General features: G+C 43.2%; 1 protein-coding gene across 1 annotated transcript in view; it reads left to right on the forward strand.

Annotated features, from left to right (window-relative positions):
• Window positions 1-19,135, forward strand: part of TMEM63A (transmembrane protein 63A) — a 202,822-nt gene that overhangs the window by 60,587 nt on the left and 123,100 nt on the right. The window contains exons 10-11 of the mRNA XM_033936649.1: window positions 5,957-6,037; window positions 15,621-15,744. Of these exons, the coding sequence (XP_033792540.1) occupies window positions 5,957-6,037; window positions 15,621-15,744 (205 nt within the window). The remainder of the gene's footprint in view (window positions 1-5,956; window positions 6,038-15,620; window positions 15,745-19,135) is intronic.

A 19,135-nucleotide genomic window follows, 5' to 3' on the forward strand; every position in this document is an offset into this window, starting at 1 on the left:
ACACTTCGATGCCGGTCTTATCGGCACAGCCTACACTCCAGACCTGCGCGGCGGAGGACCCCTCCCGGCCCCAGGATCGACATCAATCGTCTCGGGACCGGGATCGGCACCACTCCTCCCGGGACAGAGATCGGCACCGGTCTTCATCTCCCGGCACCGTATCCATGAGATCTGGCAAGTCCCTTTCTAAAACCCGCCATGCTGAGCCGGCCATCAGGGACCCTGACTTATGGGAGCAATCCCCACTCGGTACCGAGGAGGATGCCTCTTCCACTGATGAGGAACCCTCCATGGCTGAATCCACCTCCAAACCCGAGCAGTCCTCATTTACGAAATTCCTTCGGGAGATGTCTGGGGCTCTCTCCATCCCACTTGAGTCCGACTCCAAGAAGTCCCAGGCCTTTTTAGAAGCCTTGGACTTCGATCAACCCCCCAAGGAGTTTCTCAAACTCCCCGTCCATGATATTCTACGGGAGACGTTTTATAAAAATTTGGAGAATCCCCTTACTGTTCCAGGTGCCCCTAAGAAACTGGACAGTTTATACCGGGTCATCCCTATCCCAGGATTTGATAAACCCCAGTTGCCACATGAGAGCCTCCTGGTAGAATCCACTCTCAAAAAATCTCATGGTTCCAGTGTCTATGCCTCCACCCCTCCTGGCAGAGAGGGTAAAACAATGGACAAATTTGGAAAGCGCCTGTACCAGAATGCCATGCTGGCTAGCAGAGCCAACAATTACTCATTTCATTTTTCTTTTTACATGAAATATCTGGTACAACAACTTTCTGCTCTGCAAAAGTATATCCCTGAACGCAAGGTTCCATTATTTCAGCAACAAATTTCCACCCTCCTTCAGCTTAGGAAATTCATGGTACGCTCAATCTATGACTCCTTCGAGCTCTCCTCCCGAGCCTCTGCTCTAGCAGTGGCCATGCGACGCCTTGCCTGGCTGCGGGTATCTGATCTTGATGTGAACCACCAGGACCGCCTTGCCAACGCGCCCTGTCTTGGTGATGAACTTTTTGGGGAGTCTCTGGATACCACGACACAAAAACTTTCGGCTCATGAGACGAGATGGGACACCCTCATTAAGCCTAAAAAGAAGACTCCGCCAACACGACCATACAGACCTCAGTCCTCTTACCAACGTCGTTTTTCTGCTAGGCCACTTAATCCTCCTCAACAGCAATCTCGTCGGCCTCGCCAACAACAACAACAACATTCTCAGGCTCGCTCGCAATCTCACCAGACAGCCAAGCCTCTCCCTCAAACTAAGCCTCCTCAGCCCTTTTGACTCCTTTCTCCAGGGCATAGCCAGTCGCCAACCCTCGCTGCCTCTGCCTCAACCTATCGGGGGCCGCCTCACCATCTTTCTACGACGCTGGGAGGCCATCACATCAGACCTGTGGGTTCTAAACATCATCCGTCACGGATACTCACTAAGGTTCCAGATTCTTCCTGCAGACCATCCTCCCGTAGAGTCTGCTTCTCACTCCTCCCAAACTCCACTCCTCCTCAGGGAGGTCCAATCCCTCCTCCTTCTCAATGCCATCGAAGAAGTTCCACCAGACCAAAGAGGTCAGGGATTTTACTCCCGCTACTTCTTGGTACCCAAGAAAACAGGGGATCTTCGTCCTATCCTCGACCTCAGGAACCTCAACAAGTGTTTGGTCAAGGAAAAGTTCAGGATGCTCTCCCTTGCCACACTTTATCCTCTTCTGTCTCAACACGACTGGCTATGTTCCCTGGACCTCAAGGAGGCCTACACTCACATCCCAATCCATCAGGCTTCACGTCGCTACCTCCGATTCCAGATACTGAATCACCACTATCAGTACAAAGTGCTACCCTTTGGTCTCGCATCATCACCCAGGGTGTTCACCAAGTGCCTGATTGTGGTAGCGGCCTGTCTCAGGTCCCACAACCTACAAGTGTTCCCCTACTTGGACGATTGGTTGGTGAAAGCAACAACCTCTCCACTTGTGCTGCAATCAACTCACCACACCATCTCTTTCCTCCATCTCTTGGGGTTCGAGATCAATTATCCCAAGTCGCATCTGCTTCCCACGCAGCGCCTTCAGTTCATCGGAGCACTTCTCGATACCAACTTCATGAGAGCGTTCCTTCCTGCCGACCGGCACCGGACACTGCTTCACCTCTGTCGACAGGTGCTCCTCCAACCATCCATCCCTGCTCGCCAGATGATGATTCTTCTGGGTCACATGGCCTCGACAGTCCATGTAGTTCCTCTGGCGCGACTCCATCTGAGGATACCGCAATGGACCCTCGCCAACCAATGGTCACAGACCAGGGATCCTCTTTCTCATCCCATCTCTGTGACATCGTCTCTTCAGCGATCTCTTCAATGGTGGTTGAACTCCTCAAATCTTTCCAGGGGCCTCCTTTTTCATCCACCCCCTCATTCCATGATCATCACCACAGATGCCTCCCCCTATGCATGGGGAGCTCACATAGGGGATTTACGCACCCAGGGACTCTGGACCCCTCAGGAGCGTCAACATCACATCAATTTCCTGGAACTCAGAGCCATGTTTTATGCTCTCAAGGCCTTCCAGCACCTTCTCTATCCTCAGGTTCTTCTCCTGTGCACAGACAACCAGGTCGCCATGTACTACATCAACAAGCAAGGCGGCACCGGATCTCGTCTCCTTTGTCAGGAGGCCCTCCGAATTTGGACCTGGGCCACAGCCCACAATCTTTATCTCAAAGCGGTCTATATCCAGGGCGAACAGAACTCCCTGGCCGACCAGCTCAGCCGCATCCTTCAACCTCACGAGTGGACCCTGGATCCTCCCACTCTCCACTCCATCTTTGCTCGCTGGGGCACTCCGCAGGTGGACCTCTTTGCAGCTCCTCACAACCATCAGCTGCCCCAGTTCTGCTCCAGACTCTTCTCTCCACATCGTCTGGCCCCGGATGCATTCCTACTCGACTGGACGGATCGGTTCCTCTATGCCTTCCCTCCACTTCCTCTGATGTTGCGGACCCTGTTCAAACTCCGCAAGGACAGAGCCACCATGATTCTCATCGCCCCTCGGTGGCCCAGGCAACACTGGTTCTCCCTCCTACTTCAACTCAGCTCCAGGGAGCCCATTCCTCTTCCTGTATTTCCTTCTCTGCTTACGCAGCAACATCAGTCTCTGCTACATCCCAATCTGTCTTCCCTCCACCTGACAGCTTGGTTTCTCTCGGGCTGACCTCTCCAGAAAACCTGTCTCAGCCTGTCCGCCGCATTTTGGATGCCTCCAGGAAACCCTCCACACTCCAATGTTACCATCAGAAATGGACCCGGTTCTCCTCTTGGTGCCTCCTGCATCATCACAATCCCACCTCATTGGCGGTGGAAACTGTACTGGACTATTTGCTCTCTCTGTCTAACGCTGGTCTCAAGTCTACCTCGATCAGAGTCCACCTCAGTGCCATCACTGCTTTTCACGAGCCTATCCTTGGAAAACCCCTCACGGCTCATCCTCTGGTTTCCCGGTTCATGAGAGGCCTCTTCAATATCAAACCACCTCTTCAGCCTCCCCCGGTCGTCTGGGACCTCAATGTGGTTTTGTCAGCCCTCATGAAACCCCCCTTTGAGCCTCTTGCTACTACCTCGCTCAAACTTCTCACATGGAAGGTGCTTTTCCTCATTGCCATCACCTCTGCCAGGAGGGTTAGTGAGCTACATGCACTGGTCGCCGATCCACCGTTCACTGTTTTTCACCATGACAAGGTGGTTCTGCGTACCCATCCTAAATTCCTTCCTAAGGTGGTTTCAGCCTTTCACCTCAACCAGTCCATCGTGCTACCTGTCTTCTTCCCAAAACCCCATTCTCATCCTGGGGAACAGGCTCTTCACACGCTGGATTGTAAGCGTGCCCTGGCGTACTACCTTGACCGTACCAGGGCTCACCGCTCCTCTCCTCAACTCTTTCTGACCTTCGATCCTAACCGTCTGGGTCACCCTGTATCTAAACGAACGCTGTCCAATTGGCTTGCTGCCTGTATTGCGTTCTGTTATGCTCGGGCCGGCCTGTCACTGGAAGGAGCTGTCACGGCCCATAAAGTCAGGGCTATGGCTGCTTCTGTGGCTTTCCTCCGTTCCACGCCTATTGAGGAAATCTGCAAGGCGGCCACTTGGTCTTCAGTTCACACATTCACCACTCACTACTGTCTGGATACTTTCTCCAGACGGGATGGACACTTTGGTCAATCTGTGTTACAAAATTTATTTTCCTAATGGCCAACCATCCCTCCTCCCTCTCTGTTAGCTTAGAGGTCACCCATACGTTAAGAATATGCTGCCTGCTTGTCCTGGGATAAAGCACAGTTACTTACCGTAACAGGTGTTATCCAGGGACAGCAGGCAGATATTCTTACGTCCCACCCACCTCCCCGGGTTGGCTTCTTAGCTGGCTTATCCTAACTGGAGACCACGCACTCCTCCGTCGGGCGGGAAGGCACTCGCGCATGCGCGGTGCGGCCAACTAGAACTTTCTAGTTAAAAAGGTCCGTACCGGGGCTCCGTCGGTGACGTCACCCATACGTTAAGAATATCTGCCTGCTGTCCCTGGATAACACCTGTTACGGTAAGTAACTGTGCTTTATTAACATATAGGTTCCATCTAGGCAGTCTCGTTAAACTTTCGATTATCGCTGCAGAATGACTAAGTCTAGATCGGTCCACATCCCAGCTACCTCCCGCCCTAACCACTACTCGAAAAATGCCCCTTTCCACTCTGGGCGCGCAGCAGCAGTGAAAAGGCCTAAGATGTCTCTAGATACATCTAAAACCCGTTTCAATTATCGGCACTTGTAAGACCTGTCTTTTAGGTCATCCAAGTACAGGTTAGGCGGGTTTTAGACATATTTCCATTTCGATTATGAACCTCTTAATGTCTCTATCTTAAAGAATTGGCGGTATATGAAATTTTAATACATACATTTTTAGTTTGTGTGTATGGGGAGGGCTTTGTAATGGTTTGTTATTTATGGATGTTTGTATCCAATATTATGTGTTTACTTTTGTGACCCACTTTGATAAAGGTGGGCTATAAATGAATAAACTATAAAAACTATCGGAGATACTATAAACACCGTCAAGCTCTATAATACAGTGGTACCTTGGATTAGGAGTATAATCCGTTCCAGGAGCATGCTCGTAATCCAAAATGCTCATTTATCAAAGCAAAGTTCCCCATAGAAAATAGTGGCAACACCGAAGATTCGTTCCAGAACCCGGGGTCTGTACCTGTCGAGTGCCGGGTGCTGCAGCGCTGTCTCCTCCGTCCGTCATCCGAAGAAGAACCCCGCAGTGCCGCTTCAAAAAGATGCCTCCTCCATCCGCCGGCCAGCCCTCCAAGTCAGATGCCCCTCGCATGCTGGAGAACCCCCACCCGAGCCCATGCAGCCGAACGCCGATGATTGACGCTGTGCGCATCACACGCAATGCGCAGGCGGGACGGCACCTGACCGCGCAGGCTCAGACAGAGGTCCTCCAACCTGCGGAAGGCACCCGACATGGAAGGCTGGCCGGAAGATGGAAGAGGAATCCCCGAAGCGGCGCTTCCTGGACTGTAAGTGCTCGTTTATCGGGGCAGTGCGAGTCAAAAGTTTGCTGAGTATTTTGCTCATCTTGCAAAACACTCTCAAACTGGGTTACTTGCAAACCGAGGTTCCACTGTATATGCAACCTGGTGTTATTGGTGAAACATTAATAGCTCCTCAGGCATGTAATAAAAAGGCTGTCTTCTTTTGACCACTGAATTACTTGAATGTTGCTAGTTACTGTTGCAACATGGACCCTTTTCTTCATCAGTCTTTCAAAGCTATTGATCTGTCATCCCTCCCCCATTCTCCCATTCATGCATTGAAGCAGCACCGCTCTGTATTTCATTGCTTCTTCCAAGAATCACTGTTTAAGGTACTTGTCCATTTTTATTTTAGTGAAGCGTATCCTGTTTGCAATTTGCTGGAAGTCCAGCTATGTTACGATGTATCCATGCTCATCAGTCTGTTCAGAAAGAGGTAATTATCTCTGTCAATGTTAATGTAAAGATTTGATTGGCGATCTCTCACCAAAGGGTTGGTTTTATCATTTTTTGGTGCCTCATTGACCATCCTTCTACCCCTCCCATGTAGGTATAACACACATCAAATTAGAAAAATAAATTGAACAGTAAGGTCCCTTAATCAGTATGGTTACTAAGAACATAAGAATTGCCCTACTGGGACAGACTGAAGGTCCATCAAGCCAAGCATCCCGTTTCCAACAGTGGCCAACCCAGGTCCCAAGTAGTAAAACAGATTTTATGCTGCTTATCCTAGAAAGAAGCAGTGGATTACATAAAAACATAAGAATAGCCCTACTGGTTCAGACCAATGGTCCATCAAGCTCAGTAGCCCGTTCTCACGGTGGCCAATCCAGGCCCCTAGTACCTGGCCAAAACCCATGGAGTAGCAACATTCAGTGCTACCGATCCAGGGCAAGCAGTGGCTTCCTCCATGTCTTTCTCAATAACAGAAAATTGTCCATCTCAATAATGGCCTACAGACTTCTCTACTGTCATGGATTGGATGGATCATGTACTTGAAATGCTGCCTTTCTGTGGTACAACCAAAGTGGTATTATATTTAAGGATACTCTTTTTTTTTTTAAGTTTCAAAATTTTTATTGAGAAAATGGAAGCAATACAAAAAGCCAAAAATTACAACAACAACGCAACAAAATCCCTACCTTCACCCCTCAACATCTCCCAGCACAAACTGTTATACAGGAATTCTTCAGTATAATGCGAAATAACACAAACAAAAGAGAAAGGGGAAAATTCACCCATCCCAACCCCCCCACCCCCAATACAAAAAATAGCAATACAAAGAAGTGCATGCATACCAAAATAAAAATTGAGCCAAGCCTGTAAACCCTGCTCGCAAAATTAAGGAGAAAGCTGTCTTCAGCGTACCCAGATTTTAGATTAAGAAGCCAGCGTATTATGACGTATGGCCGTCAATTAAGGATACTTTTTCTGTTCCTAATAGTCTAAGTTTTGTATCTGTGGCGACAGAGGTCATAGAGTTGAAGGCACAGAAGTATTAGCACATAGTGATTCATGCATGCTATGAACTTGAAAAAGTGTACAATGCACCACCAGACTAAGCTTGTCAGGTCCTGCCAGCCAAACAAACTCAAAAGAACCTTGTCCTTATAAACGGCTTCACATTAACTGTGTTGTTAAAATATACTGCACTATCTTGCTTATAGTGGCCAGTCCAAATCTGTTTCTGCCTGTACTAATACAAGAATTACAAAAGCTGAGCAGTGTTAGGAGAGAAGCTACTCTGCTCTAAAGGACTTTATTCTAGCACTATTTGGTCCCTGAAGGGATCAACAGTAGTTGCACGTTGGTGGCTATAATACCCCAGAACAAACTGTTGAACTCTGTGTGGCAGACTTTTAATGTTGCTGTGCCTTATTATGGAATTTGCTTCCTGCCAACCTTCGTTCTGAACCCTCATATTTGAAATGTTATGCCCTTCTAAAGGCTCATTTATTTGTTCGGCTCTGGGGATTAGGTTTGCCGGCTGGTATGCAGGTGCTATGGTGTTTTTTGGTTTTTAACTCTGTGTGTTCACATCTTTCCTATTATGATTATAGTTAATTTCCTGCTATTAGATTGTAAACAGCCTTGATGTTTTTATGAGAGCATTGGTAAGTAGGGCCTCACATGGAGTAGGGTGAATAAGCCAATCATCCAAGATGGAACTAGCCTCTCTAAATCTTTTCTCAGAAGAAATTAAAGGCTTGTGTGCAGCTATAAAGGCAGAATTTGCTGCAATGCAGGCAGACATGATTGGTGCACTGCAGAAGTAGCTGACAGAGTTACACTGGCACATTGACCAGATGAAAATGTGATAGCAGAACATGGAGAGACTTTGATATCTTTACATGGCCAGGTGCTGGAACTTGAATCAGTGAACAACCTACCAGCTATTCAGTAAGGTAGAAAACAGGTCCCACTGAAATAACGAACGAATCAAATGTAAATGCCTTGCTTATAAATTTGAATGAAGTGCTAAAACAGGGAAATGGTGGGGGGATAGTGATTCTTCCCTGGGACGACATCATCTGCATTCATGATTTTAATATTTTTATTTATTTATTTATTCACTCCGTCCTCCCAAAGGAGCCCAGAATGGGTTACAAAGGTATATTCACAGTATAGAAGGACAAAATTATTGAAAGACATTTTTGGCAGACATAACTTAGAATAATTAGTGGCATTCGTAGAAGATATTACATGGCAATGTATAGATTTAGGACAGCATTCACTGTACTAACAGAACAGAACATAATTGTACTAAAATTTTAATGTAAGCGAGTACATGATTGGTGGTCGGCAGTTTAGGTCCCGTGAGTAGCATCGGTCATTTTGGAGCTCATGAGTAGCATTGGTCATTATGGAGTTCGTGAGTAGCATTGGTCATTTTGGAGCACATGAGTAGCATCGGTCATTTTGGAGCTCATGAGTTGCATTGGACATTATGGAGCTCATGAGTAGCATTGGTCATTAGGGAGCTCGTGAGTAGCGTTGGTCATTTTGGAGCACGTGAGTAGCGTTGGACATTAAGGAACTGGATTTGTGAAGAGGAAGGTTTTCACGGCCTTCCTGAAGTTCCATAGATTGTCTAGTGATCTAATGGATGTGGGGATGAGGTGCCAGAATAAGAGCGTTTGTATGTGAATAAGAGCGTTTGCGGGCTGTTTCAGTTTTGAGTGAATGACCAGGTGGTAGTGTGAGCCGTCTCTCTGTTTGAGATCTCAGTGGTCTGTCTGGGACGTAAATTTGTAGTTTTGATGTCATGTAGTTCGGTGTCAGCTTATGGAAGGTCTTGAAGGCTAGAACCAAGGCTTTAAAGGCGCAGCGTTTTTGGATAGGTAACCAATGCATTGATGTAAGTGCTGGGGTGACATGGTCTCGGAAGCCTAGATTTTTCAGGAGATGAATGGTTGCATTTTGTACACCTTGGAGGCGGGAGAGGGTTTTTGTGGGTAAGCCCACTAGTAGTGCGTTGCAATAGTCTAAGCGGGGTAATACAAATGCGTAGTAGTTGGGCAAAATCGGTGTCTGAAAAGTAAGGACAGATGCATTTCAGTTGACGGAGGTAGTAGAAGGATGAAGACACTACGTTTGATACGTGATTTGAGAGTGATAGATTTGAGTCCAAGATCACTCCTAGGCTGTGGACGTTATCTTTAGCTGTAAGTATGTCATTTCCCCAGGAAAAGGATGGGCAGGGGTATGTGCAGGTGTCTTTGTGTATCCAAAGGAGTTCAGTCTTTGAGGCATTAAGTTGTAGTTTATTTGCAGTCAACCGGTTCTTTATTTCAGTTAGGCAGCTATGGAGTTTTATGATTTGTGCGTCTCGGTGTTGACCTAAGGAAAAGTAGAGCTGTATATCGTCTGCAAATGAGTGGATTTTGATTTGGTATTTTGCTAGGACTTCGAGTACTGGTCTGACATAGAGGTTGAAGAGGAGTAGGGATAACAATGCAACTTGGGGCACTCTGTAGTGGAGTGGTTTTGGCTCAGATAGGGAGTAACCTAATAGTACTCTAATCTAATCTAATCCTTAGGTTTGTATACCGCATCTTCTCCATGTTTGTGGAGCTCGGCACGATTTACAGGAGAAGTAATAGGATGGAACTAGTGCGATATCATTGATTCCAATAGATTGTAGTCTGGATAGAAGAAGTGAGTGATCAATAGTATCAAAGGCGGCACTTAGGTCTAATAGTACCAATAGTGTGTCTTTCCCTTCATCTAGAATTTTCCAGCAATCGTCTACTATGTCTAGTAGTACTGTTTCTGTACTGTGCTGTTTCCTAAATCCTGATTGGAAGATGGAGAGACTGGCATTTGTTTCTATGAAGTCTCTTAGCTGTGTGAGTACTATCTTTTCAAGTATTTTTGAGATAAAAGGAAGGTTTGAGACTGGTCTATAGTTGCTTGGATTTTACGGGTCCATGGTGGATTTTTTTAGAACTGGTCTCACTACAGCAGATTTCCAACATTGTGGTATTATGCCTCATTTTAGGGACTCGTTTAGTAAGGGTAGGATGGAGGACAAGAAGATTTCGTTGGTAGCTAGAAGTGTTGTAGATGGGCATGGGTCTAAGATCGAGATTGTGGGACGTAGGGAATCTATTGAATTTTTCATATCATCTATGGAAACTGGTGTGAAGCTGTTTAGGGTTTCTCTCTTTGTTAGGTTATCCTGTTGTGAAGATGTTGGGCTACTTGGCAGAGCTTTGGCCTCCACATCTAGGGTGTCTCATATTTTTGATATCTTGTCGTGGAAGAAAGTAGAGAGGGGATTCACTGTCTCTAAGTTTCTTTGTTGGTCCTGATGTGGTTCTTGGGAGGAGGAGAACAAGTTTTTTGACGAGAAGATGGCCTTTGACCTACATGGGAACTTAGAAATTAGGTTAGTGAAATGTTCCTTTTTTCTTTCGAGTATCACTAGTTTGTATTCTTTCAGAAGGCTTTTTCAGGTGGATTTGTTCTCAGTGCTGTGTGTTCTGCAAATTTTTTTCTGCTTTCCTAACTTTCCTTTTTAGTTCTCTCAGACTTTCTGTGAACCAGGGTGATGAAGGATCTTGCATTTGTTTTGGCATCTTTGGCTATTGCTAATTTCTCAAAGAGTGATTTTACGCCATAGTGCCATATCTGTGCCTTCTTGTCTAATTAATTGACTATGGGACCTGTATTTAGGTCTAGTTTGGAAATGGCAAGTGACAAAGCATGAAGGTTTACTGACTTTGGGTCGAATGTGGTTGTTTTTCATGATGATAGATTTTCTGTTGTTTTTTTGCTCTTAATTTGTAGTTTGAAGGTGATTATGTGGTGGTCAGTCCAAGGGACCTGAAGGATGGTTAATGGGGTAGATTTATTATCATTTTGTGGGCCTTTTAAGATGAAGATCAAGTCTAAAGTGTTTCCAGAAGAGTGAGTGGGGGAATGGACTTGTTGGATGAATCCCAGATCTGACAGCGATTTGGCAAATTCTCTTTGCGCCTCAGTGAGGTTTGGATAATCTGCAAAGTTAAAGTCTCCTAAGATAATGATTTGCTTGTGGTTTACTGACAGGTTGCTTATTATAGCTTGATCATCCAGAGCAGACATTGGTGAGGAAGGGGCTCTGTAGTTTAGGATGAATATGTTTTTTCTGTCATGACCTATTGAGAAGATGAGACCATCTAGGTCTTTTAATGAGATGTAATTTATATGGCGTGGGTTTAATTTGGATTTTGTAAAAGCTGCCACCCCTCCCCCTTTTCTTTCTGGGCAGGGGTATGCCAGTGCTTAGTAACCTGGAGGACAGAGTGCGCCCAGGGTGGCTCTGTCATTGTCTTTTAGCCATGTTTCTGTCACTAACAGGAAGTCCCATCTATTATCTGTTATGGCATCTAATAGGATAAGATCTTTGCCATTTACTGATCTGGCGTTTATTAGAGCTGTCGTAATGGAGTTTGTTTTGCGTATGTCAGTATTTGTTGGAATTTTTATGAGATTAGGGGGGTCTGGCTGGAGTTTCCTTTGTGTTTAGTCACGGGCTTATACAAACTGATTTCAGTTCAGATGCTGTGATGTTAATATGTGCCATGTGAGTGTGTAAATTTCTTGCTGTGAAGTTTCTCAAGGACACCAACCAGTGCTGGAAAGACAATGAGTTTTTTTATAGTGCTGAAAGCAAATGCAAGTCAGCAGGACTCTCCATCCGGAAACCTAAGAACTGATAAAGTGATGCCAGGCTAATGTACTGATACTGATGTACCCGTGTGAAGAATGGAAACTTCAAGAAGAAGAAAGTTCCAGAAGCTATGGCTGTCCAGGGTCCCCCAGGGAAGAATGGAGGCGTGGACTAGGAGAGGGTTAGATAGGCAGCCATATTCACAGCCAGGGAAATGGTCTAAGACAGTGTTTTTCAACCGCTGTTCCGCGGCACACTAGTGTGCCGCGAGATGTTGCCTGGTGTGCCGCAGGGCCGCCGGGCCCGGAGCTGACAGGGGGCCCGAGGCAGGGGCGCCAGTAGCTCGCCAAGGCAAAGTGAGTCGATCACCCAGGACTCACTTTGTCTTGGCGATCTAATCTATCGAGCCGATAAGTCTTCTTCTCCCCGACGTCAATTCTGCAGTCGGAGAGGAAGTTTGGGCCAGCCAATTGCTGCCTGGCTGGGCGGAACTTCCTCTCCGATTGCAGAATTGACGTCAGGGAGAGCATGCGTCGGCGACGGCTTTGGGGCCTGTTATCCATTGGTGGGTCCTGTTCCCCGATGGCAGCAGCAGTGGCAGTGGCTTGGGGAACAGCAGGGAGAAAGAAAGAAAGGGGGCAGGCAGGGAAACAGAAGGAAAGAAGAGAAACAGAAAAAAAGAAAGAAAGGTCAGGGAGAGAGGAAGAAAAAGTTGGAGGAGGGAATGAGGTGTGGAGGAGAGAAAGCATACAGGCTGATAGAAGGGAAGAAAGATTGGATGCACAGTCAGAAGAAGAAAGTGCAACCAGAAATCACCAGACAAGGTAGGAAAAATGATTTTATTTTAAATTTAGCAAAGTGGAGGCAGTATTACCACAGTTTTCAAAGGAATTTGCCCAAATAACTTAATAGTTAACTGGGTAAATTCCCAGAGATGAAAACTTCCCTTCACTTACTATGCACAGTTCTGAATTTATATCTGCTGTCTATATTTTATAATATGGTCCCCTTTTACTAAACCGCAATAGTGGGTTTTAGCGCAGTGATCCTATGAGCGTCAAGAGCAGCGCTGGGCATTCAGCGCAGCTCCCTGCGCTAAAAACTGCTATTGTGGTTTAATAAAAAGGATGGAGGGTATATTTGTCTATTTTTGTATGCTATAAAAACCAAATACAGAGAGAGACTGAGAGCTGTTGACGAAGAGCTACGTGTGTGTCTTTCTTCGATTCCAGCCAGAATATCAGCTTTGTGTTCAGCCAAACAGGCCCAGGTTTCGCACTGAATAAAGTATTTTATAATTTTTATTTCGTAATAAAGTAATTATAAAATACTTTCTTTGTGTTTATTTGATTCCTATTCAAGAGAATTACTTTATATATAGTCAATATAGGCAGAGAGTTAAATTTTTTAACATTTTCTAATGGTGGTGTGCCTCGTGATTTTTTTCATGAAACAAGTGTGCCTTTGCCCAAAAAAGGTTGAAAAACACTGGTCTAAGACAGACACTTTCTATATAAAACCCTCATGCTTTGGCAGAATTTCTTTAGAGAAGCTACACCATACTTCAGAAATATTCTGGCACTGTTTGTATGAGGTTTCTTTTTCTCTCCATTGTATATGTCCAAACTGATTTATTTCGGATTTGACAAATGCTGCTATAATACTTATTACTAGAATAAAAAGTTATTTGCTTTGGAATATACAATGTAATCTTGTGGGTTTATTTTTTTTTTTCCTTCACGACGGATTCCCAGTGAGGTAAAGTAAGCAGCCTTTTACTTCAGTGGTGACTGCCCGACTTGATTGCGCACGCACGCGTGAATTTCACGCGCATGTGTGATTAACAGACCTTTTATTTTTGAGGTGTTCAGGTAAACTTCAGAGAAACACACTCAGGGGACGTGAGAACGTCTTGGTGCTGAGTGGAAGGTGCTCCTACACGAGTTGGTGGCGTAAGTGAGGTGTAATTCTTGCGCCACAACATGATGCAATTTTTGTGCCATAACGAGACGCCAAAACACGTAATTCTAGTCGTGTAGAGACCGTACGGAATTAACACTGTACAAATTCTAAGTAGAACCTTTCATTTAGTAGGGAAAAACAGTAGACATTGTACATTTGTATATATACTGTGTATATATTAGGGGAAATAATAGGATTGAGACAAGATCTGGATTGAGCTTTTCTGTGAGCACCTTTCTAGTGTGTCAGTGATATGGAGAGAGAGGGAAGTCTTGCAGACTAAGGGACAGTTTTTGTCTTTGTGCCAGAATGGGGAGTAAAAAGCTAGCAGGTGATGAGGGGGGTGGTAGAGACCCCCCTGGGCAGCAACCTTCCGGAAAAGTCCCTTAGAGAGGATCCTGCAGTGATAATGACACTGTGTCCAGTATTAAGAGAAAAGATAAGAAGCAAATGATAAGTACTGAGACTCCACCTATCTTCTGGCCAAAGTTTATGCGGAGGAAAATTGGCTTTGTCAAATTCTAAATTAGAAGAATTGCAAGCAGCACTAAGGAAGCTAGAAATGTTTCCTGTTGAAAAAAAAAGGGGGGGATTGAAAAGAGACCCCTTTAAATATTTATCCCTTCCCTGTAGAACTCACGGGGAACAGCAAGAGAATAAACTGATTTATCTACTCTCTTAGGGAAATAAAGAGGTGGTAGACAGATCAGGAGAATTCCCTTATGCCTTCGACATATAAAGAATGGGGGGTGATACTGAGCTATCCATTGAGAAAAAAAAAAATCCTGATAGAGGATGGGAGGGAAAAGCCATATTTCACAGAGGTGTCGGAGGTAAAATGATTTCCTCTTAACAAAGCAGCAGAGAAGAGACAGTGCCTTAAACAAAGATGTTAAAAGTATTACACTTTCTCAAATTCAGAATAGAAAGGGGGAGTAGTAAGCTGAAATAGATAAGATTGAGCTAATACGAAGAGAATTTTCAAAAGCAAGGCCACAAGGGGTTCTAGTGGTTTTAACGCATGCACCGGATTAGGGTGCGCGCTAGCCGAAAATAGCGCACGCGTGGCAATTTAGCGTGCGCTATTCCGCTCGTTAAAGCCCTAGCGCGGCTTTGTAAAAGGAGCCCAAAGTTTAGTCATTTACAAGGTTTAAATGATGTAATATTGTGTTCTTGATGTAAGTTGGAAAAATGAATAAAGAATTTGAAAAAAAAAAGTCATTTACAGTGTAAATAATAAAAAAATATATTGAGTACAGAAAGTAAGGAATAATTAGAAAAGCAGATAAATTAATCCGTTAGCAAGCAAGGAAGATAGTGTTTGCTTTGGAATCTGAATAGCTAAGAACGGCATATATTAACAATAGACGGGGAAGAGCTCCTATGATTTAATTCCGTCATTTTTACCAGTGCTTAGGACCCATTTTGCATTTGTCAATTTTTTGTTTGTGTTGTGCTTAGGGAATTATTAGAAAACGCTACTTTGATGCAGTGTCAGGAATTTGCAAGTCCTTCTCTTAACTCTTCTTATCTTCTTTTATTCTAACTGTGGTATGCATACTGTCTGTAGGGGATTTTCTGTTTTCCCTCCACCCCTATGGCAAGCATTTCTGGACATCCCTCTTTTTCTTCTTACAATAGTACTGCTTTTAATCATGAGATATAACATCTCAACCCTGCCAGTTACGGCAGGCTTGCAGAAGACAATACAATACAATGCAATCTTTATTTGGATAATTATGGAGAATCAGTGTGGCATGTAAATTCATAATCAGTTTGTCTGTGCATTATGTATGTCAACCCTGTAATCTGTACTGAGCTTGTTGGAGAGGACGGGATATAAAACGAATCAAATAAATACTAGTGTAATACAGTTTTCTCTTTTTTTGATTTCTAGGAAAAATGCGGAGAAGAATCTGGCCTACTTCAAAAGTGTAGAGCGCAGATTAGGCCTTCGAGTTAAGATAAACACAAAACCATGTGGACAGTTCTGCTGCTGTGAAGTCCATGGTTGTGAGAAGGTAAAAGAGTAGCATTAGTAATTATGAAGAGGTAAGGGGCACAGTTTTCTTCTGGGAAAGGGAAATATTAGTGTTGATGGAGTGGGGGCAGTTCTGCTGCCATATAAGCCTCAATCATGCAGCTAACTTGCTTCTCTGTGGAAGTCTTTGGTTATCTGTAGATCTGTCTTAGTTATCCTTAGACAAGCAGGCAGCATATTCTCACATGCACCCAGAAATGCCATTCAGAGTCAGCGCACCTACGCCACCTAATCCCACCAGATGCTGCTTAGTGTAGATCGTTTATTGTCATGTCTATATTGCAAATTATGTCATCTCTGTCCTGTCTCGATTATATTGTGGATGCACTTTGTAACCCATTCTGGGGGGACGGGCTAAATGATTGAATAAATAAAGGGGGGATGACGTCATCCACAGAGCCCAGTGTGGACAGTGTACTGTCACTTTAAGCTTTTAGTAAAGCTTTGAGACTGCCCGCACCACACATGTGCAAGTGCCTTCCCACCCAACGCCGGCTCGCAAGGTTGTCAGTTTTTCATTTTCTGTGGAGTGAAAAGGACTTATCTGAACTTTGTTCCCTTCCCGCTTCACTTTTTCATTTTTACTGTTTGACTTCTTCATTATTTTTATTTTCTACCTTATTTCTTTATAAATAAAATAGGTTTTGGTGTGAGGAGCCTTTAGGCAAATTTAAAGCCTTTGCCTCTGCTGACGGCATCAACGGCTTTTCAGCCTTCTTTTTACTCCATCATGGTATCATCCTCTCCTGCTGGTTCTGAGTCCAGGGCTCACTAAAAAAAAGCAACAACACCACCCAACAAACTAACGTTTTTTATTTTTTCTAAATATTATTCTCTTTTAGAATATTAGACCTAGAATCGGATTTCCAACTACTTAGACTTATTGGTACCAGTGGACATCAAATAGAGCCACTGGCATATCTAACATGGAGTCTCTTGATGCATGCCTTTCATGGACGCCATCGTTCTTCGATGCAGGCTGTCATTTCTGAAGCGCATCACTTGTTGAGGCAACCATGCTTTGACACCTGAGGCATCTTCGGTACCAGCTAGCAGCATGCGGTACCATTGCCTCCTCTTCATACATCAAGACCATCATCATAGACATTTTCAGCATCGAGTCTTTTGTAGCATACATTTCATTGATGCCATCATTTCTCGATGCAGGCTGTCATTTCTAAAGCATGCTGCTTCTTTAGGTATCGACACTTTGACATATAAGGTACTTCTTGATGGGAAATGGTACCAGTGCATCTATTCATTTTGTTCAATGCCTTGGGTTAGCCTCCACAGTATCGGTGGTAGTGGCGGATGAGCCAATGGTACCAGTGCACTCCTTCCGGGATCAATTGAAGGAGTTCAAGAGGGATATCTGTGACATTTTCAGCCATCAATACTATCATCTTTTTTTTTTTCCATTATTTTTTATTTTCTAATTTTTCATAAAGTGTACATAATAATAAATTACAATTGATAAATGCATATTATCACTTTTATATCTAATACATTATATATCTGAATTTGATTTTCCCCCTCACCCTCCCCCCTCCCTTTCATTACTTTAATATAATATTTTAATTTTCAAATTTTTATAAAAAGTATACAACATATTAGAATACAATTGATAAATATTCAATAACTTTTTTATATCTAATACAATATAATCTAAACAAATTTTGTCCCATTTCCCTCCCCCCACCCTTTTATTACCTTTTATTCATACGTTACATTTTGTATAATATATTATAACATACTATGTATAAATTAATTTTTCTTACCCCCCCTTTATGTGTGTCATAAAAAAGATCCTTAAAAGAAGAAAAGAAGAAGAAAACATCATATTATTTATTCATTACAGTATTTTGTCAATGGCCCCCATATTTTTATAAATTTAGTATATGTCCCCTTTTGTATTGCTATTGTTCTTTCCATTTTAAAAATATGACATATTGTATTCCACCAAAATGTGTAATTTAGGTTGTTGTAATTTTTCCAATTGTTAGTTATATGTTGAATGGCAACCCCTGTCATAATTAATAAAAGCTTATTATTTTCTGGTGAAATTTGACTTTTTATTCTCATCATTGTTCCAAATAAAATTGTATCATATGATATTGCAATATGATTTTCCATTAATTTATTAATTTGTGGCCAAATTGAATTCCAAAAAATTTTAATATAAGGACAATGATATAATAAATGATCTAATGTCCCTGGTTCTAGATTACAGTGCCAGCATCTATTAGACTTAGAACTGTCTAATTTTTGCAAACGAGTAGGGGTCCAAAAAGCTCTATGTAATAAAAAGAACCATGTTTGTCTCATAGATGCTGACACTGTACATCCCATTCTCCAAGACCAAATTAGTGGCCATTGAGATGCATTAATTTGATGTCCAATCTCAATGCTCCAAATGTCTCTTAGACCATTTTTTGGTTTTTTATTTAAATATCCAGATATTAATTTATACCACAATGCGGCTTGATGTCCTAGGAAGTCTGCTTTAAAGCATAAGAACTTTAAACTATATTGATTGTTTAATGATTTCCATTCAGGGAACCCAACCTGAATGGCCTGCTTCAATTGCAACCATTTAAAACTTTGTGTTTTATTAAGACCAAATCTATGTTGCAATTGTGGAAAATCCAGCAGTTTACCTTCTGAAATAATATCATCTAGAGATCTAATGCCTGCATTAATCCAGTTCTTCCAAAGGATTTGAGCTCCGCCAATTTTGATCTTGGAGTTTATCCATATGGATTGATTAGTTGATTTGTATATTGGGATGGGTGTTAATTTATCAATAAATCTCAATGTTTTCCAAGTATCCATTATTATTTTATTTTCTTTGTATCTTTTAGGTATATTAATACTTGGTAAATGAACTAAATTTAGGGGAAACATAAGGCGCCATTCCAAATATAACCAATCTGGTGCATTATCTATAAGTTCTGGGAGGATCCAATACATACCCTGACGTAGAATATAGGCTTGATGGTACCTATAGAAATTTGGAAAATTTACCCCTCCCTCCTTAATTGATTTTTGTAAGGTTACTAAAGCTATTCTAGGTGTCTTACCAAGCCAAAGAAATTTTGTTAAAATTCTATTAAGCTTTTTATAAAAGGACCCCTGAAAATAAATAGGTATCATACTCATTTGGTAGCAAACTACAGGCAACATCATCATTTTAATAGTTTGAACTCTTCCCCACCAAGAAATATGTAATGGGTTCCATTGCTCACATAACTCCGTAACTTTTTTTAATACATATTTTTCATTTTCTTTTACAGTATCTTCAATTGTTTTTTTAACTTGAATGCCTAGATATTTAAATCCTTCTTCTTTCCATATGAATGGAAAAGTATCAA

This window comes from Geotrypetes seraphini, chromosome 3 (genome assembly GCF_902459505.1).
Source record: "Geotrypetes seraphini chromosome 3, aGeoSer1.1, whole genome shotgun sequence".
Taxonomy (NCBI): Eukaryota; Metazoa; Chordata; class Amphibia; order Gymnophiona; family Dermophiidae; genus Geotrypetes; species Geotrypetes seraphini.